This window comes from Nipponia nippon, unplaced genomic scaffold, assembly GCF_047370975.1.
Source record: "Nipponia nippon isolate SJK-2023a ecotype South Korea unplaced genomic scaffold, ASM4737097v1 scaffold_11, whole genome shotgun sequence".
In the NCBI taxonomy this organism is placed as follows: Eukaryota; Metazoa; Chordata; class Aves; order Pelecaniformes; family Threskiornithidae; genus Nipponia; species Nipponia nippon.
In genome coordinates this window covers 20,246,421-20,267,701 of record NW_028262302.1, presented here as the reverse complement: position 1 = coordinate 20,267,701, position 21,281 = coordinate 20,246,421, and the positions used below count along the sequence as shown (strand labels likewise).

Genomic DNA, 21,281 nt, shown 5'->3' with positions numbered 1-21,281 from the left:
GGGAAAGCTGCCCTGCATCCCCCGGAGCCCGGCTGACTCACTCCGCGCAGCATAGAATAGAATCGTTAAGGTTGGAAAAGACCCTTAAGATCATCGAGTCCAACCGTTAACCTATCACTACCAAGTCCACCACTATACTATGTCCTTGAGCACCATGTCTACCCATCTATCAGCAGTGGCTGGGATGGTGACCTACAGAGGCGGAAACCGGCGGAGTTTCCTGGGGACAGTGCGTACTTCTGCAAGGTTTCATGCTAACGAGGAAGAAAACACAACTTCTGAGAGGTTAATGAAATCCCCAGCGGCATGTGTGGGCTTTGGGGGCATTGTGAGCTCCTGGCTTTCTTCTCACTTTCCATCCCTGCCCTGCTGTAACATGCTCCAGGGGGAACTGAGGCAGCATGACCAAAATGCCAGTGGTCTCCAAGCATCCCCGGACGTGCCATGTCCACTGCTGTGACCACAGAGCACGGCAGGTTCCTGCTGCTTGGTAGCTAGTTTGTATGTCTGAGGCTGCTCAGGCAGGACTACAAAATACATAAAAGAAACCCTCTCATGCCAGGCTGGGGCTCAGGTCCATAAATCCTGCTGACCACCTGAAGTCTGCATCCAGCATCCACAAAATCATGCTGTCAGGGCACCTACCTCTGCCCAGCAACTCAGCACCCCAGGCTGACAAATATTTAACTCAATGCAGGAATAAACCCAGCGGAGCCAATCCACCATCCAAATGCCTGCCAGCTCCCTGTCCAGGGCTGGCTTCTCCTTTCAACACCTCCCCAGTCCCCAGCAGGGAAGGGGAGAGCAATTTTCTGCAGGGGCAGGAGGAGGGAGAGAAAGCTGGCTCCTCGGCGAGGTTAGCATTGCTGGAGAGACCATGCCATCTAGAGACTTGCCGATGGTAGTGCTCGCTGCGGCTGGAGCCGTCGGCTCCTGTGAGACACTGCAACGCAAAATCCTCTGCATACCCTGAATAATACTTGGCATATAGCATCCCTGCCGCAGGCGGTGCCAGGCAGCGATGCAGCAGCATGGGCTGGAGATAACAACCCAAGCTTCCCGGTGGCCAGACCCCAGGTGTTAGCTGTGTGTCAGCTGGCTGGGTTGGCCTCTGAAGCACCACATCTGCATGGCAGGGATGAGCCCAGATGCTGAAGAGCCCTTGGGCCTCAGTGGGCCATGTTCCTGCGTGGCTGCAGACCATCGCCCTGGGGCAGACGCCACATGAACAGCCCCAGTTTCCCATGGCAGCGGCACTGGAGGGCTGTGGTGGCTGTGTGGGAAGATGTGGGGTGGGAAGCACAGGGTCACCATGTACCACAACACGGGGCTGATGGACCAGACCCTGGGACACACAGTAACTAGCGGAGTCCGACTTCTGGGGAGAGTGCTCCTCTCCTGAAAGTACACTTTAATAGTCAGAGCTGGTGGGCATACCTGTTTATCAGAGGCCTTTTCAATGCATGGCTTTAAATAACTAATTCGTAACACATGCAAAGCCCTAGAAGTTCCTCCTGCCAGCAGCAATGGCAGGGGTTTATTTGCAGGTTGAGTGCTTTCACAGAGTTTCCTCCAGCCCAGTGCTAAAAGCAGCCATCAGACCGTGCTGCTGGGTTTATTCTGCTAAACTCCAGAACAAAAAATGAAAAAAAGACCTCCTCTGAGGCTGAAAAAGATGGGCTGAAAATGAGTTTAAAGCTTTCACACAGGCACCGTATCTGTCCCCACCTCCGTCTCTTCACCCTTTTGCCCCAGTGAAGTGACTTTTATCTGCATCTCTTGGGGAACATCCCACCATGAGGTGAGGAGGGGCTGGAGGCTGAGCACCCCGTGGGGCACTCCCAGGAGACCTTGGCGTTTCCTTTCTGGATGCTGCCACCCTCCCGGACCCCAGCAACGCAGCGGCTCGACTCAGGGGGAGCGGACTTACACCAGGTCGTGGAAGCTGTTGATGTAGGCAGCGAAATAGGGCACGAAGATGGTGCTGTCCTGGGCAGTGCTCCACGCCACAAACTCCTCCCCGAACCTGCAGAAGAAGACACGCAGGTAACACTAACGGCGGGGGGACCGAGGGTGACTCATCTGTGTACACCACGATGTCAGGAGACGCCAGTGGCTGGCCCAATCTGTCCCCTCTGTATGCGGACATGTTTTTTTCCAGCTGTCGTAACATGTGTGTGCATTGGAGGGGAATAGATGGCAGATAATTACGGGTTTAGGGTGCGCTTGCCTGAGCGGGTACACAGCACTTTTGGAGAGATGCCAGGGATCTCGGCACGCCAAATTGCTGACTTTTCCTCATGCTGAGGGATTAATCGTGGCTGTGGTACTCAGGCTCATCAGTCTGGTCCTTCATTTCTTTGGCTTTTGGGGCAATATAATATATACCCTCTTAAGCACACAAGGAAAGGATTTACCTCAAGGTTGATTTTACAACAGAAGGTGAATAGGAACAGGGCAGCACACCTACATTTCCCCCCCCAACCTCAGTGTGGTGTGTTAGGTAGCTGTTTTCTGTGTAGCACAGCTTTTATGGTTTTGACAGCTGTTTTACAGCCAGGTTTGCACTGCTGGCAGGAGGCTGCGTGCTCAGGCAGGCTTTGTCTGGTGGTCCCATGCCTTGTCAGGGTGAAGGAACCTGCTCGGGCTGGCCTTAGCCACTTGCGTCTCGGGTTTGTTTAAGAAAAAGCTTAAGTTTCAGTGACCCTTTCATCTGGGAGCCCTTGCTGTGCTGGCTTGCATTTTACACCAATTTTGTTTTTTAAAAAAAAAAGGAAAAAAAGAAAAAATAATTTAAAAAGAGAACAAAGAAAAAAGGAAAAAGAACAAAGAAAAAAGGGAGGAAAAGGAAAAAGAAAAGGAAAAAAAAAAAAAAGAAAGACTGGAACATCAGTACTGCATTTCTCCTCAAAAACCCAGGCAGACTTCAAAGCCAAATAGGTGGTTTGAACTACCCTGCTCGCTCAGGGCATGGGAGACAAGTGTAGATCGCTGGGCTATTAGAGGTGAGGGTTTAGAAGGGAAAGCGTTGCCTTCACCACACTTTGGACACCAGCCATGCCCCCGGTTCACGATCTGAGAAGGCAGCGCTCGGGGTCCCCAGCCTCGCTCCTGCAAAATGTCTGTTAGCAAACTCCCCACTCAGTGCCTGACAGAGGTGGCAAACTTCAAAGGTTAATGAGAAATTATTTTTAGTCTCGCTCAGAGTTGATTTGTGCTGAATGGCCTTTCTCCTCTGTGGATCACTGCTGGCGAGCAGCCGTGACCCCCTGAAACACAGCCACACCGGCAGGGAGGGAAAGCACCTCGCTGTGCCAGACCCTCTGTGAGCCAAAAACCTTCCCTGGAGCATCCCCAAAGCATGTCAAGGGGGAGAAGGTCTGAGGCCATAATTCAGGGCCTACCAAGCAGAAAAACATTATTTCAGCAAAGAGGCAGGGTCCTGTGTCCCTTGGACACTGGATTAATTTTAGAAGACTCAGAAGGAAGCCCAACTATATGTCTTGTCTGGGTGTAACAGAGAGGGTCCCATCAGCCATTTCTATGCCCATAGCCATGGGATGCAGAAGAAAACCCTCTTGGTATGACTCACACCAGGTCACCTAGATGACATTTTGGGCAAGCAGGGCTCTGGGTCTGGGGGTCCATAACTGCTGCTTGCTCGTGGCTGTAGCTGCAGATGACCAGCATCCAATGCCACAAAGGTGCTGGATGGATGGGACCACAGTGGTCCCATCCCTTTCCAGCCAGCAGCTCCTTCCTGGAGCTCTGACCTCTGATACTGGGACTCGCAAGGGTCCCATCTGGGTCTGTTTATGACTTCCTCCAAGTTGTTTTGCTGCTTGCTCATTATTGGACTGTGATCTCTAATTCCTCCAGGAGCAGGCCCATGCTTGCTCGGTGCTAGAGTCTGGTCCAGTGCACAGACCTTTTCCCTGCTTTTTTGCCAATGTGGGACTCATTTGGAAGGAATGTGCTGCCCGGAGCAGCAATGACCTTGGTATGAATTCATGCAGCTCTGCCAGGCACAGCTCAAGCGTTTTCGTTCCCAGGCTTCTGCTGATCGCTCCAGATATCTTCATGTGCTCCCCAATGATCTAGAAAAGGGCATGAAAAAATGCCAGTGAATAGGACAAGCATGGGAGAAACATCCTTTGCAAAGATCTCATGCAGTTTTGGTTAATAAAAATGTCTTGCCCAGCAAAGGGGGAAACAGCTGACTTGTTGCCAGGCAGTTTTCATTATTCTCTGGCAGTTTTAAAAATAATAATCCAGAATGGGCCAAGAGGCACAAACTGATTTGTGGCATAATCATTCATCCCTAATGGCCCCCTGTCCTTCTGCTGTGTGAGTGTGAGCCAGACACGGTGTTGACTGGAGCCCCGAGCTGTCCTGGTGCTGTCCTCCTCTTTTGGGGGGATTTGCAGGAGGGATCAATCCCTAACCCAATGCCCAAGGGGAGCTGAGCTGTCCCTGTGTCTCCATGTTGAGGGTGGCTATAAGCACTGTCCCGGGGGCCCTCACAAGCCCCCTCAGGAGTGATACCAGGGCTGCATGGAGGGTCAGGCATAACCCCAAAATCTTGCTTGCACTGAGGCTCCTCCCTAATTCCCATTCCCACAACCCCAGCTGCCTCTCCAGAGTGAGGCAGGCTGCAGCCCTGCTCTGGTGCTTCCCGAGGCATCCTACCCATCTGCTAAACCAATTCAGACCTGCCTTCCCGGTGATCGCACAACGTGTAATATTTCTCTGTGGAAAATGAGTCACGGCAGCAGGCAAAACTCTCTGATTTTCTTTCTTTCTTTCTCTCTCCCTCTCTTTTTTTTGGTAGTATTTAATTGAAATGACTCAACCCTTTGAGTGAGGAGAATGAATCCAAATCCCTCCTGGATTTATTACCCTGTAGTCCCTAAAGCTAGTAGGAGCTTTTGTTTTTTGTACTGTTTAAATTGGAGTGGCTGTCACTGCCTACGGCCTTTCCGTGGCTGCCACAGCCCCGGGACAAAGTCACTCTTTCAGCCAAGGGGTTTTTCTAACAAACCTTTTCTTTCCACCTTTTTTGTTTCTCTTTCTTCTTTCTAATCAAAGAGATTTAAGGACTTTAAAATCAGTTGCCTATTATGTTGCTGACACAATTGACAGCAGGTTTAATTTGCAGCTAGAAGGCAAGCGGGAGAGGTAAAAGTTGTAATAAATGGCATTTTCTCCTCTAATGTATTCTGCCAATGCGTGACTAACATAAATTATCGCAGGAGGCGGTACCTCCACCCCAGAAGGTAGCAATCCAGTTTCCCTGGAGCCACAGAGCCCCCCACACTTTGCCCCAGCTAATTAAATACCGTTTGAATATCAAAGGAGAGCGAGGAGTGGTAGAGGTTTTCCTTCACTTCTGGATGAACTTCCTTCTCCCACTTCTCAGTGACCTCCAGTCTCAGGATGTTTCCAAAATAGCTTTTGATTTTCCCCTAAATGTTAAATGTAGGAAGGAAACATGCAGCTCAGGATAACGAAGCAAGTATGAGTAAAGCGGCTCGCGGCATTTTGCTCCATCGGCATGTGTGTAAAGCTCACGTGTGCGGCACAGAAAGGTAAGCAGAGTCAAAGGTCTTGCTTCAGACCGCGTCAGTCTACACAGGCTTTTGGGAAAAATCAGGAGCTGTGCTGTGTGGGGGGCAAGGTACTCCCAAATCAAGGCAGAATCATTCTCCTGGCAGGGAAATATTGTGTCAGCTGTTTGACTGCTTGATTGCAAAGTCCTCCAGCATGTATAATGCACAAGGTCAGGATTAAAGATCAAACTGGTCCTTTCTGGCAGTACAGCCACTTCTGTAAGTGGCAGCACTGTTCAGTCCTGATTTATAAATCAGTCTTGTTGCTGGTGAAACAAAATGATCCTTCACCAGCATGATGGAACAATACCAATTTTATTCAGCTGGGTACCTTGAGCTCACCTTCAGCAGTGCCCTGTTTTAGAAATTGTTTGCAAGAAAATGTCTGAGCCCACCGAAGACCCAGGAAAACATGCAGTCTTACACAGGGTCCCAGCCAAGGACAGCAGAAAGACAACGGCAGAAGGGGCTTCCTAGGGGGAGCTGAACCATGTGGAGGTCCTCTGCTGGGGACAAGCCCAAAGTTGTCTGGCTATAGCAAACCTCAGATGTGCTGGAGGAGCTCACACACCATGAAAGTAGCAGCTAAAATATCTTTAAACCTGACTTTGCAATCCGTTCGATCTGATGAAACCCAGCTATGACCTTTTGGTATGCCTCTGCCGTACTGTATGGGTCTGGTATAGTCCTTTTGGCTTTGTGATCATCCAGGTTCAAACTCATGGCCTGCTTCGGTCCCAGACTTGGTGTTCAGGATTTTTTGCTTTGATTAAAGGCCATTCTGCATGGTGCTGGCAGGACCCAGCACCTGGTGGGGCTAGGAACCATGATGATGATCCGAGACCTCTGCCCAGGAGGCTGGGGCTCCCATACCCTCCCTGGGGGGCACGTGGGGGCAAGGTCAAAACTCTCACCTTTGCAGAAGCGATGTAGTCGTTCTTTAGTTTATCCCAATCAGCTGGTGTTAACAGCAGGGACAGGTTTTCTGTCTTAACTTCTGGTTTGAGATCAGGGTGACCCAGAAAGAGTTCACTGGAAAGATTCAAACGAACAAATTATGTTGCCTCGGAGTGTGAGTAAACTGATGGAATATTCATGTGGCATGAGCTACGTAATTATTAAGCCGTGAGAAATATACTTAAAGCTTAAATTGCAATGCTTGTTTTCAAGCTTTAACAAGAAAATCTTTCCTCACTATTCAAAATCCTAATTATTCAAAATCAAAATGATCTAAGATTCCAGCCCACCTTAGAAATCATGAGACTTCTGAGTTGTTTGGACATGAAAAGTGCTATGAGAATTTACTTTTTTAAATAAACAACCTGAAGCTGATTCATTTGACTACAAGCCTGCAAAATGCCTTTCAGGGTAATTCCTGTAGCAGCATGCTGCTTTAGAGTTAGCTGATCTCCCTGGCTCCTCTCCGGTGTCACATCAGAGCTTATGTCAGCCGGTTATTTTTCCCTGTGCATTATCCCTAGGAAGGGGAGGTGGCAGAGCAGGTCGGGCTCTGCGCAGGACAGCCTCTGGAAGGCACTCCCATGCTTGGGACACGGGCCACCGCCGCACCGCGGTTCCTCCGCAGATGGAAGCGGTGGGTGGACGTGCAGCTACAGAGTCTGACTCCAAAGTGCGCTCAGCTGACACACGACTTTACCACTCACTTTCCTCTGGATTGCCGTGTAATCAGGCCAGCTGATTAGCAGGGAGGCAGGGAAAGGGAGGGAGGGAGTGCTTGTATTTCTCCCTCCGGGACGAGAAACCCATTATTAGCCTGTACAATTGAATGTGCTACCCCTGCAATCTGCCATGGACCATGGAGGCATTGCATCTTTCAGGGTGATGAAGGTGGAGAGGAGAAAGGAGAAAATATTCATGCACTTGAATAAGTTGCAAGCAGTCACCTGATTAGCAAGGAACACGGCTGCAATGTCCTACACGCAGCCTGTTCAACCACCGAAAAGGGTTCCCATTGCCAAACCAGCACCAAGCACACTGTTAGGTTTGGATCCAAGGGAGGATTGTACTGTACAAGGTCGGGCTGGTGCAGAGTGACTGCTCAGCAGAAAAAAAGCTCAGCCTGCTGATAGTGTCCTGGAGTCAATGTTCCCACAGTCATGGTTCAGATTTCCTGGAGAGGTACACCTGCACACATGGAGCATTGCACAGCCCAGCTGCTGCAGGAGCCTGCTGCTCATTTAAATGGACACCAGAGATGTAAATACAAACTCTCCACCATGAGCAAAAGGAGTGGCTCAAATGTATACCTGAGGACCTTATTCCCCTCTCTTTCTTTTTTTCCATTTGTTTGAATTGTAGCATCAATAATGAGTTTAGGTCAGACAATTTCTTCTTTTTTGGAATGGGTCCCAAGAGGGGATGAAGTTCTTTTAGAATGGGAAAATCAAATGGAAACAGCCCAACCCAGCAAGGTGATTGCAAGCAGTGCCCAAAACAGCTGCAAGCTCTCAATAAGCTCTTCCACAGCAAGTTAGAGAAATATGATGGAGGCACTTTTCTTTGGTGCAGAACCTGGCTGCTGAAGCTCATTTCTTCCCCCTCTCCTGCAATGCTGGGGTGCAGTACAGTTCCCAGGGGCTGGGAATATGCAGGAATTTCCTTCCAGATGAGATCGGCTGGGACACGTGAGGGAGAGGGGCAATGGGTGGGGTCTCATTCCCATAGCGGTCCTGCCATAAGGCTGGTCAGCCAGTGCCATGATGCTGAGGGAGTTACACACATCATCACAGTCACCACACCATAAATGGAGTTTTAGGAGCAACTACGCAAATTCACAGAATAAATCTGTTGAGGGCTGTTCCAAACAAAGACCATCTGTGGCCCAAATGTCCCTGAGCTAAAAGCTACCCCAGGCTAGGAGTGCTCTGAGCAAGTGTCACTGTTGCTTGCCCTGCTCCACCACTGCCCCCTCCCTGTCCATTTTTGCCCACTGTTCAACTCAGTGTTGATACTCCCTTTCTTGTTTGTTTGAGGGGTGTCAGTTGGTTTGCAGTTGTCCCATCCTTGGGCATCTGGTTCAGGTCACTCCTGGAGACCAGCTACTGGGGCAGACACGATTTTGCTTTGACATGGCTGTTCTTATGTGCTTATTAGCAGACCCATCTCCTGTGGAAGTTGCCTCTCTCCTCCTTCCCATCCCACTGTGTATTTCTGTTGGGTTTTAGTCTGGGAGCATTTTGGGGCTGGGATGATGGGCTGTGGTCTAGCCCAGTGAACAACCAAGAACACACAATGCCTGGACTTTCTACAGGTGCCTATCTTAGATGTCTCCTTTGGCTGTAAATGGAGGCGGTGTCCTGCAGCACAGTTTTTACTGTTGTGAAGAATTCCTGCCTTTACTCCAACACACACAGCGTGCCCTGAGGATGGTGTTCGATATGTCTATGCAGCTCCTAGAATATTTTAGTCGCCCTTGAATTACACGGAGCTTTAAGAGGTTTTAAAAACCATGGATCTCCCATTCAACTAGTGGACACATCTGAGCCAGAGCCTTTGTTTAATGTAGCTAATTCCACACGGTGATGTCTTGGCATCTCCTTGAGACAACTCTGACCCCTGAACATGGGGGGGTAACGTGGCCTGTTTCCAAATGCATCACAGTCTTAATTAAACAGGAAGAAGGCAGAGCTCCCTCACAGGTCCCTCCCTGTGCCTGGAAAAGTCACCGAGCAGCTGCTGGACCTTGCAAAATATTTGCAGAAAGGGAGCAGGTTTATCAGAGCTGCAAGGAGGAGCTTCCTGGCATGTGAGAACAGCAAGTGGGAGAGGGAGGGGAAAACAAGGTAATTTAGATCTGTGAAAAGCAGCAAGTGGTTTATCCACAAACCTTGTTCCCACCTATTAATAAATTAGCTATCCGGCTCTACTGTAGAAGTGACTGCATCTCTTGTGCTTGCTCAGGAAACTGAAAATAGCACGGTGCTTTCGAAGCACCCTGTGGCCCTGCCACTCTCTGAAGGAGGCTGAGGCAGCTTACCTGTGGTAGGTGTTGGCCACCCAGTCAAGCAAGGCGTAGAGCTCATTGAATTCCAGTGGTCTCTGACAGAGATCTTGTAGGTGTGAGGCAATGGCCTTGTGAAAAGCCTCCACATACATGTCACACACATGGTACTCCTCTGGATAGCACTTTTTTACTGATAACTTGATTTTCAGTAAGTCTTCGCTCAGGTGTTTCTGCAGGAAACCTAAGTGGAGATCAAGCCAAGAACTCTCTTCTTCCTTTGATGCCATGGGTACCCTCTGGATTCTCTTTCTAGCGCTCTCGTTAATAGCTTCCCTCCACTTCTCCCTCCACTTTCTGGGTGTGCCAAGCAAGTCTGATCCAGGACAAGCAGCGTTGCCTGTGTTAGAATGAGCTGCTTCTTCACGGGCAATTAAAGTCACCAGGGAGGTCAGCATGGTATCCTCTACAGTGGGGTGCTCCAGTGTTCCCACCACGATGGACTGGATCATGTTCGTGATGGAGTTATAAAGCAAATCCACATCCCTGGATTTCCTCACAAACTCCTGGGGGTTATCTTTGTATTTCTCGGCATCTCGTTCAGCTATAGTCTCATCTTCCAAATACTTGACACTTGCAAATGCTTCCAAAAGTTGCCTTTTCTGAATAAGTTCATTGATTTCCATTACTGTGGAAAGAAGGAGGGAAGGGGTCGGGACAAAGCAGGTGTTAGGTGATTGACAGGTTGGTAACAGGACAAGGTGCCCCACAGGGAGGCTTGCAGGGCTGCTCTGAGTAGCCAGGTCCCAGCATTGCCCCTGAGACTGACCCCCCGATCTCTCCAGCTCCTGTTTGACACGGAAGAGGAAAGCAGTGGAAATGCAATCACTGCAAATTGAGCCACATCTCTAAACCGCTGGTTTCAGAGGAAGGAAATATCAAAAAAAACTGATTATAGCCCTGCAGGAAAACCTTAAGCAATGGCGAACGAGGCTGCACAGAGGGGCACTGGGGTCTGAGGCTGCATAAAACTGCCCCTGGCTCTTGGCCACAGCATCTCTGGCTGAAAGGGTATTTCAACACATTGCCCAAGAAGGCAGGGAGGATGCCCGGGGTCCAGCTGGAGGGGTGGGAGGGAGCACGGTGGGACAGATGCTCTCAGGCCCTCTGAACTCCTGGGTCAGACATCTCACTAGAGGGTCATGTCTGCCACCAGCCTACCCACCAGCATGTCCTCCAGAGGTACCCGGGGGAGTGGGGTACTGGCTTGGAGATGCTCCTGATTGATTGATACATTTTTGCGAACATTCCCTGTTACAGATTTAACCCTGGGAAAACCCCGGGCTCCCCTCCTGTCCTGATTTTGTGCATTATCAAGTTTTTCTAAGACACTTTCCCAACTACTGTCATGGCTAAACTGGCTCCTGCATTTCTGAGGACTGAGCAAAATGCTAATGCAAACTGCAGAGGTTGTCACTGGTGATTTGCATTATGAGGACTCCTTGAGATGCAGGGACTGAGGTAGCAAGCCAGACACTGGCCCATCCATGGCTGGCCACCCTTTCCAGCCTGTGCCTACCACAGCAAATTACTGCTGAAAGTTGCCTCTACCTGTTGCAGACATTTAGATGTTCTGTGAATGCTTGTGCTCCTCAGCCTCCTCTCAGCCAAAAAGAGGGACTTCTGGAGGACCAGAAGCCACAGCTGCTCAGCTCTGCAGATATTGCAATCTGCAATGACCCTTTGACTGTGGAGCGAGGAAAGTCTCTGGGATGGAAGTCCCAGGGTCCAACCAGAAGGAAATGGAGAAACGCCAAAGTATGCCATGTACGTGAAGTTCATCCGCCTGGGGTGGTTCAGGGTTGGGTGACCTGGCTGTTCACCTATATATAAACCTACAGTCAGATGCCAAGCACTGCCTCTCACCAGTGACAGTCGTCTTCCAGGCAGTGAGCACTGCTGTCCCTGGATGGTTTGGGGAGCTGTGTGCATTGGAGGGCGATCCAAACCTCTGGGTTCTTTTTCCTGGTGCTCCAGTCTCACATGGGTTTTCCCCACCTCCTTTGCTTTTAGCACCTACTACCAGTACTGGCTGAGGCTGGGGGAAAGTCACCAAATACTGTTACCCTCAAAGTGGCTGAGGTCTACTAAGTTTCCCATTTCTTTTTCAAAGCCTTGCTGGTGCAAGAACCACTGCCTATTTGCCAGTAATATAAGTATTTGCCATGTGTTGAGGAGATCCAAGAACACTGTTAGCTTTTGAGAGGCCCTAGGAAGCTCTCACCATCTCTAGCATCATAACAGATGCTCTGAACAGGAGATCTCACTGTGATACTGGGCACAAGGCAAATATTAAAAAGGAGAAGGGAAAGGGTATTATTTAGGCACGTGTGACCACTGCTTCTGGGACATACACCTATAAAATGATACAGAAAAATTGTAGAGCACTCGAAGATATGAGAGACTGGTTCATAGCTCATAATTTATGCCTTGGGTTTGTCTGCACACAGATTTTATACCACATGCACCAAATAATCTGTGCAGCATAAGAGTATGTGTATGAAGAGAGAAATACACCAAATAACCCAACTATTGATACAGCATACACCACAGAGCTTTGAGTGCCTGTATGGAGCTACAGTTGCTTCTGCACTCAGAAGGGAGGGAGATTGTGCCAATTAACTTGGTCTCTTCTAGATAAATTAATATAAAACCTGTGTTTGCACAAGTGCTTGCAGTGAGAGACTAAAGGAATACATTCTGTTCTGTTTATCAAAGTGACAAAACACCATTTAATCACCATCTAGGATAGTTATTCAGGGAGGTGATATTGGGTGCTAAATTGATCTTTAATTTAGCCATACAAGATCAGCCAGCTGATAGTGGAAGGAAGACAGTTGAAAGGCAATTAACTATTGTGCAGCTTAATGGTGCACATGGTGGAGTCTCCATTGTTTGCCATATTTATCTCAGGATGGGATAGGTTTCTGACAGAGCTGCTCTAGTCTAGCCAATCACAAGTTATTGGGCACAAGATGGGCCTTATTTGTGCAATTCCTCAGCTTGTTTATTGCAGGAGATGAAAAGGGCTTATAGTAACATTTCTTGTTACTCCTCTATGACCCTTTGAGAACAGGCTAGCAAAGTTTATGAGATGGGCTCAGATCCGGCTTACCAACCTCAGAATATATCTGTGCAAAGCAGTGAATAACTTCATGGCACAGTAAAGCACATTATAGCAGTGAGACAATGGCAGCCCTTCTATCTGATCCCCATGACATCCTATGCAGTAGACCAAGAATTTCTTTCTAGAAATTTAGGCTGAGGAGATGTCAAGCCATGTTGACCCACCTCAATCTGTCTCTTTGTGGATGCATTGTAGTACCCCTGCCTTGAGAAGGTGGAGGAGAGCAGCGCTCAAACCAAGATCAAAGTCATTGCAGCCTGCCCACACTTGGGGAAAGGTGGCAGCTATGCTGAAGGTAGTTATTATGATTTGACTAAGACCTATGTATAGAATGCTGACAAAATGTTGAGAATAACCAGCCTGGGGAAACCAAACAAATACTTGCAGCACTGCTGTTGTGAGAGAAATAGATGGAAAGTCAGTAAGACAGTAAAAGGATCTGCAGAGGTCCCTTTGCAAGGCAGTCGCCAAGATTAGGAACCAAGGTGGAGGTGCTGAAGCAGATCACATCCAAACCATCTTTTTTTCCCCCTTCAAGGCCTTGCAGCAACCTACAGAGTACAATCTGGGGACCATCAGTCCAAGTGCTGAAGAGCAGAAATTGTCTAAAAGTGCAATGCAGGCAGTAGCATAGGAATAGCCCACATTGCACTTCTAGATACTGCCAGACCAGCAGTTCCCAAACTGCGCTCAGCAGATTCGTGACTGATATGTATCATGAGTGATATGTATGCTGATATGCAAGCCAACAGGTTGATGTGTTGATTGTAGGTAGGTTGTGGATATGGTTAAACTTACATAGCGGAGCCCGCAGAGCAGCCTGTTCAGTGATGGGTGACTTGCCCAGGCTGGGCCAGGTAACACCCCAATGAGTTTGTGCAAGGAGTGACAGTTGTCTCTGCCTGGTTCTTCAGCATCTCTGTTGGGCCCAAGACTTGCAAAGTGTAAGTTGCTTGAAGGTTACATATAACCTGCCAAGCAAGTTACACTGGTGGTTTTGCTTCTTACCTGAAAGAGGTTTTCCTTGAACGGGCTCTGCTGCTATCTTCTCACTAATCTCCTCCGCACCATTACAGATTGTGGTTTTGTTCTCCTCGTAGCTCTTGGAGGATCGCAAAGAAAGTCGTATTCCTTTCCAAGTACCAGTACCTTCCTTTCCTTTCTCTTTGTTTGGACTTCGCTTTAATTGCCGGATGCTTAACATTGTTTTAATACCTCTTTCAAAGAGCCCACTGTCCCTACTATGCAAAGTTGGGCTATTCAGTTCAGAAGCAACCTCCGTCTGTTCCTCCCCTGCACTGTTCGTCTGAGAGGCTGGTTCTGTGGTTACGCTCCTTGGGTCTAACTCTGTATTTCTATTCATCTTGTTGCCTTTCAACAACAGGTTTTGCAAACAGGTTGATGGTAATCACTGAAATGCACAAAACAGCAGAATTAGATGAGAGTTCATAACAGGGTATTACTGTCTCCAAAGTCAGTCCTGGCTGAAAACCTGGCCCATCTCTTTCCTGTGCTTAATCCAAGGACAGAGCAAGTTGTTCTAGCCTGTAGCTACTGAAACAATCTCTATACCCACAGACACCAGGTGCTAGCCTGCTTTTAGCTCTGGAAGGCTCTACTGAACTCCTTAAATCAGGCAAGTGGCAGCTATTTCTCCAGCACCAAGGAATCACTAAACATCAGAGACACTGAAATCTGTGTAAGCATACCATTTTGGTCGATAACAAGCTATGTTTTTACTTTCCATTCTTCTAGGTGGATTTCCAGCCACATAGGAATGATAACCCTTCCTGAGTCTCACTGTGGTGTTGCCACTTTCTGATGTGGATACGGCAACTTTGGGTCACGCTGCTGCTTCTGCCCTGCTCAAGCCCTGACCTGCTGCTGCTGGAAGGTGGCCCAGGGGCAAGCGGTCCCCCATGGCAGGCAGCTGAGCTCTGCTCTAGCCCCTTCCATCCAAACCCACAGCACTCACCACACTCCAAATTGTCATGCTTACAGCACTGGAGGCTGTACGATGCAGTAAAGGTTCTCATCGCTCATCCTGCCATGCTGAGAATGGGTATCTCAAGGGCCAAGCAAGCCCCTGTGTGAGCTGCAGGGGATTTCAGATTTCAGCAGAAGTGCTCCTGGGCTGTAGTCACATCCCCTGCACTTGCTCAGCTCCTGCCCTGCTGCAGACAGATTGGCTCCCCTCTGCCCACTCCGAGGGCTGGCCCAAGTGCTTGGGAAGGGGGCAGAGGAAGAGGTTTTGCCTTCCTCTCCCTCCATTGCAAAGAGCTCTCACCAGGTCACCAGCTGACATGGCCTGCTCACAGGGATGTTGTGAGCTGCAGAGCTCTGAGGGTGGAGAATGCTGCATTTCCCCACCACAGGCTCAAGGCAACTCAGTGATCAGTTTAAATCATTATAAACAGCTATCACTTGAGGTCACCCAGGAACTGCCTGCCTCAGGTCTGTCCAGCTCACAGAAGCCAGAGATTGAAATATGATAGCTGTGAACAGACATGTTGGGACTCTGGAAATACATCTCAACCTTCCTCGATCTGAGTTTGCCCAGAGTTTCACTCCCTTGTGTCTGGTTATTTCACAGGTTATAAACTGCAGGGACTGTGCCTTCCCATGGGTTTGCTGAGCTGTTCACACAGCAGGGCTCAGACTCTGCATCACACCTTTTCCAGGGGATATTTAATAATTCATTGCCTTGCTCCAGACCTCACCCCACCACAGCCCAAACAGAGGGTGGGAGGGAGAGGAGGGCACCCCATTTTCCAGGTATTTCAGTAAGAACAGGGCTGAGTGCCTAACTCAAACTCAGCACAGGGGCTCTGTGGCCAGAGCAGAACAGCAGCAGCAATAGGAGTGGTGAGCTGTGTGGTGGAGGGAGCCAGGGAAGGAGGACCATAAGATGCGAGCCCATGGGCAAGGAAAGAAAAGGGATACACCCCAGTACTGACCGAAACAATCCTCTCCGCAGCTAGCTGGGGTAACGCAGGCATGATCCGTAGAGACCAAGAGCAGCTCCGTGCTACAGGAAATCCCAGGGAGATGCAGTGGTGGGTGGGCAGCTCTGCAGGGCAGAGGTCCAGCTGAGCTTGCCCACCTCAGCTGACTGGAGCACCGTCCTGCATGCCCATGCTGACCAAGGGGCTCCCTCCGGGCACGGCACCGCTCTCTATCCTCCTTTGCCCTCTGCAAAAGGGTGCTTGGAAGTAGTGGGCAGGGGGGGAAAGGCCTGTCCCCACCTGCCCAAAACCTCCAGCACCTTCACCTGCTTGCTTCCTTGGAGAGACCCTGGCACTGTTTCACTTTCATTACGTCAGGGCATTTAAAAGAAGGGAAGAGGCGGGGAAAAAATGCTGAACGAGCTCCAAGTGTTCAAGGTTAATTATTTACCCTACAAATGGAGATGGAGGTGAAATGAAGGGCTTGACGACATGATGAGCTGCTGGGCTGAGCTGCCCTGGGGCAGCCAGGGAGAGAAGGGTTTTGGCACCTGGTCCTGCCCCAGTGGGGCAAAGCCCCGTGGTGTCTGGGTGTGGGGGTTCAAAGGCAGCCTCAGAGCTGCTGACTGGGAATGGCTGCATTTCACCCCTTCTGCCCTGTTTCTGGAGGTCATGGGTGGCTCAGTTCCAGCAACGATTGCCAGGTGTGGGTGAGGGAGGGCCATGTCCCGTGGTTATACATTTATATATTCACCTCCTCACTTTGCCCTGAGGGCACTTATTTCCATGGCAACGCTGGCCCTTGATCCTTCTATTCCCAGTGCATTTGGGCACTGTGGAGGGAACTCAAAGCAAAGGAGCAAAAAAGGGATCTGGAAGATTTAAATGACATTAAACACAATCACTTGGCTTGTCACTGAGTGGTGTAAGTGATTTAAGCCTGGGGACCCTGCAGTGCCTGGACGGAGGTGAGCCAGGCTGTCCGACTGGGCACACCAGGCAGTCCCAGGTGGCCAAGACCCTGCTGTAAAGCAAAAGGAGTAAATCAGGAGGTGCCACCATGCCATGGGCAACATGCACTCCTTTGCTTTAGGAGCCTGCCAGCATGTCACTTGTCAGTGTGATAGGGGAGATCAGAGGTTTAGTGAGGGACTGATGCAATAAAGTGAAGTCCCATGGCATTTGAACTCTGTACTGTGCAGAGAACAGAGGGGTATGGCTCTCCCTATGGCTGGGAGAGGCCGTGTGTCCAGGCGATGGAAAGTGTGTGGGGTGGGAATAATTGTGATCAAACAGGGAAGAACAGCAGTGCAGACTGGTGGGAAGGTGCCCTGATGGTGAGACGGGAATGGGCAGAGCATTGTTTGGGGCGGCCCCGTGGTGCAGGGGGAGTCCTGCCTGAAGCCTGCCCCAGCCAGGTGGCCCAGAGCTGAGCTTTTTGTCCTTGGGCTCTTCAAAGTCATGTTTAAGCCAGAGATCACCTTGCCATGCTGGGGAAAACCGCAACTGGTAATGCTTCTGCCGCTCTGGCAGGGTGACAACGGGAACAAAGGGAGGGAGGTATTTATTCAGGCACACGCTGAGGTGCGGAAAGCCCCTTTGGACAAAAAGTCCAACTAAACCTCCTTCCATCCCAGTTGGTAATTGCCTCCTCTGCCAGGCATTTCTGGGGTGTTGGTTTGTACAGACAGGCTTGCTGCAGCTGGGATGCAGTCAGAGCAGGTGGCAGGTCCGACATGGGTCGGATCTGGACCTCCCTGGGAGCTGTCAACTACCCCAAAACACAGCTAGCACCAGGGCCTGATGGGATGCTAATAAACACAATGCCGGGGGAGCTCCGCACCCCACAGTTTAGGTCACCTCTCTCTCTGCAGCTCTTTCCAGTGCTGTCTCCCAGCACCAGCTCTCAAGGAGCATGCCTGCTCCTGGAAATGCCACCAGGGCAATGCTGATTCCAGGACTCTGGCCCCAGAAGGTCATGAGAATTTAAAAATGTAATATGTTGTGCAGTTGTTTACCATTTTCCTTGAATTTTGCTAGAAAGTCATAACCCTCAAGCTAGCTGTGAGGATTAATTTTCTTTAAAAAGGAAACCTAAGGGTCTCCTTACTCAAGGAGGGGGCTTCAAAGAAAAAAAACCCCACAATTGTGGTGAAGTTCGATAAAATGGTGAAGCTGGGTGACGGTATAATACGTGTCCCTTCCTACTCTCCATAGCCCCCGGAGAGAAAAGTCTTCAGGAAGTCCTGCTCCTTCACATACCACCATTAACAGCCCTGCAGTATCAGGCAAATGTTTTCTCAGCAGTACCACGGTGGAGCTGGCGAGTGTTCAGAGAACTTTGCACTAAAAAGCAAGTCCTTAGTGCTGTGGGCACCACATGGACACCACCCTGTCCCCAGCGAGCCGTGGGGCACCCAAGCCAGCCCTGCCAGGCATCACAGACCCATGATGCCCCTCCATCCCTCCCAGGCACCAGGAAGGCGCAGCCCTCTGATGCTAAACTCACAACCATACTCTTAATTTGTAGTGGATGAGTGAACAGGAGAGAAAAGCCAATCCTTGCCGTAGGTGGTCTCCAATTGTTTTTCCCCAGCAATGCTTTGGGTTGTCTCCTGCTCAGCCTTTGCTAATACACCCACTGACACAGCGACAGCCACGCATCCTGGCTGTGCTGTACGGTTGTTCACGTGGTGCTCCGTACGGTTGTTCAGTCCTGCCGTCAACAGGAACACATGTTCCTGAAAAGATCTGGCCATCTGGAGGAAACATCATGAGATTACCTTCTACCCAGCAGCACCAGCTTAATTGCCTTTTGGGTCTCCGGGCACAGTCGTGAGAACAGATTAATCATCGTCTGGGGGTTTGAATATTGATGGTCTCAGCCTGAGCTAGCAGCAGGCTGGTGGACCAGGCTAAGCTTGGACCTTCCCACCAGGACAACTCAACCAGGGAGAAGAAAACAGAAAAGGAGGCAAAAATGGGTTGAGAAATCACAACGAAGAGAGAACCTAGCAAATCCAGGTGAAAGGACCGGTGCCTCAGAGCTGTGGTCAGGGATCTCATGGCAAGTGGCTGCTGCAATCCAGTAGCCAATTTTTGCAAGCTACATTCAATGAGAAATTTGCAGCCTGGCTTCAATGGAAAACCAGGCTTGTTCTCAGCTGCTTGGCTGTGTGACCTCGGCTCCTTTTTCTGACTATACTTCATCATGCAGCAGTGTCAAAGTGTTTTTGCTCTATCTTTTCAGGGTTAGCCCAATTACTGATAGACACTAATGGTGAGGAGTTGCTGATGTCCAGATGCCAGGCTGATGGGGATGCAGAGGTGCTGGGAGAGATCCAGGCATGAGGGAAGGATTAGAGAATGATGTACAAACTTCGTGTCCCTAAATACCTGGATATTTCTGGAAATGTTGGCAGAGGGTGAGAGGCAGGCCGGGACTGGGGCAGAATGAAGGCTTCTGCCTCACAGGCTTTCAAACATGTATGGTTTTCCCCGCACCGTAGCAAAAAGTGACAGCCTTGGGGCCTTGGGGGTTTCCACAGCGACCCAGACACATTCCCCATCCATTATGCCCAGTTTGCAAGGAAAGGGATTCTTCTTTTTTCCTTCTCACAGAAAATTCATCCTCAAGTCTAGCACATTTCTCCCTGGTTCCCCTGTGTAACAAATGCTCTCGACCCCTTGACCAAACTGGTGGTAGTTTGGTGCAGGTTCCAGAAGAAGTAAAGGCCTGGGCTCTAGCCAGGCCATGAACTCCTCTAGTTTTTCTTTTCTCTGGAAACCCACAAAGGAGCAGAGGGACACAGTGAGCATCAATGCATATGAGCTTGGAACACCGATCATGCAGTTGACACATGAATAACAAGCGGCTTTTCCAAGACCCATTTATCAAGGAACAAAGTAAGTTGTGGGTACGAGGAGTCTCCTGCATACCTTTTCTATTGCATGTAATTTGGCTACAAGCCAACCACTTTATCCTATAAATATGACAGCCTAAGTGAGCCTTTCTTGAGCTCTCCCTGGTAGGCAACGTGGCTGCATGGCAGTGATCTCCCCTTGAGCTGGGACACCTCTCAAGGTTGCTCCTCAAGGCAGAGAGACCTTTTACCAATGACAAATCTTTGGTAAGCAACCGATATCACACATAACTTTGTAGTATGGTAACTTTGATTTTGTCTTGGTAACTTTGATTGCATGCTGAATTGATGTTAATGAAACATTATATATATTTTGCATATACAATCCCTTAGACATAAACCGTTGACCAAGTCTGAGACTAGGATTGGATCCAGCTGCGCTTAGACTCTTCTCTGAGGAAGGAGTTTAGAAAGCAAGGGGGTCCTTCCTGATCCTCATGACTCAATGGGAGGGTCTTCCTTACTCCATTAGACATACCCTGTTGACCAAGTTTGAGATGAAGAGTGGACCTAGCCACACCTAAGCTCCTGTTACAAGTTTAGAAAGCAAGGGGGTCTATTCTGAACCTTGTCACTCAACGTGAGGGTCTCCCTTATTCTTTGCATCTTCGGTCTCTCTGTGAATCATTCTAACTCGATGTAACTCGATTTTCCTTTGTGTGATTCTTCCATGCAGTAATTAATAGAGTGAACCTTGCCATCGAACTTTAAGTCACATTTTTTATTAGAACTGGTTTTGCTGATACCTTTGTTGGTGATTCCTTAAGCACTCTAAATCACCCATTCGTGACACCACGGCCACAGCATGTGCTCTTGCACCGTTGCCACCACCTCCCAGGATGGGATGGTCCCAGCCTGCTCGCCCTCGGGACTTGGTCCACTGCAGAGGAGATACGCCCAGAGATGTCCCCGCTGGATCCTGCTGCAGAACTGCTCATCATGGCCTGCGTGGGGCAGGACCCCCTCCAGCCTTTGCTGTGTTGATGCACACCAGCTCGCAAGCAGAGCCCTTAGTACATGCCCTGCCTCAGCAGCGCTCACAGGAACAAAAACCACTAAAAACACCCTGAGGTCCAAAGCCAGCTCCTCCTCACATGCTGGTTTACCCCTTCTTCCAGCACAGCTCGTATCAAAACTCAGGGGTGTAGCTGGGGTGAGAAGTCAATGACAATGCAACTGATGCTCCTCAAAACAAAGTTTTCCATTGGTGTTTATTAGAAGAGAAGGGTTTGGTCAGTGCAAGAAGTCTGGTCATCTCAATGCAACCTGCCCAGCTGAAAGCAAGGACTGACTGAAGCTGCAGGAATCTCCCATGTGTTGGTATTCTCCATGAAAATTGAATTAACGTAATTCTTTTTACCTTTGACGAGCTATGAGTCTTGCAGCAGTGAAGTCCCCCCATGCGCAAGCACACTTCTCCACGTGGCTTTTGCAAAGAGTTTTGTCAAATTGTAGGTGCATAAAACTGACTATAAATAGGGTGGGAAAGAAGTGGGGTGGAGGGGGTGCAGAAACTTTCACAGTCATGCAGGGGGTCAGATCAGCTTTTCAGAGATCTAGAAAATGAGGACTGTGAAGAGGAATTGAACGCATTGGGGTTGTTTCAATTAAGAGAGACCAGACAACAGGTTTCAGCTATGGAGAGGACTGCTGAAA

The 21,281-nt window shown here is 49.5% G+C and overlaps 1 protein-coding gene across 3 annotated transcripts in view; it reads right to left on the bottom strand.

Annotated features, from left to right (window-relative positions):
* The window catches only part of EXOC3L4 (exocyst complex component 3 like 4), a 28,458-nt gene extending 12,410 nt beyond the window's left edge, over nt 1–16,048 (bottom strand). For all 3 annotated transcript variants that reach the window (XR_015702345.1, XM_009467170.2, XM_087747785.1), the window contains exons 1-7: nt 15,715–16,048; nt 13,766–14,168; nt 9,607–10,258; nt 6,524–6,641; nt 5,340–5,465; nt 3,997–4,097; nt 1,931–2,026 (exon numbers count right to left, since the gene is read on the bottom strand). Coding sequence is in view for 2 of the 3 variants with exons in the window: in XM_009467170.2 (XP_009465445.1) it covers nt 1,931–2,026; nt 3,997–4,097; nt 5,340–5,465; nt 6,524–6,641; nt 9,607–10,258; nt 13,766–14,120 (1,448 nt within the window). In the remaining variant the exon portion in view is untranslated. The remainder of the gene's footprint in view (nt 1–1,930; nt 2,027–3,996; nt 4,098–5,339; nt 5,466–6,523; nt 6,642–9,606; nt 10,259–13,765; nt 14,169–15,714) is intronic.
* Between the last annotated feature and the right edge of the window lie 5,233 nt (nt 16,049–21,281).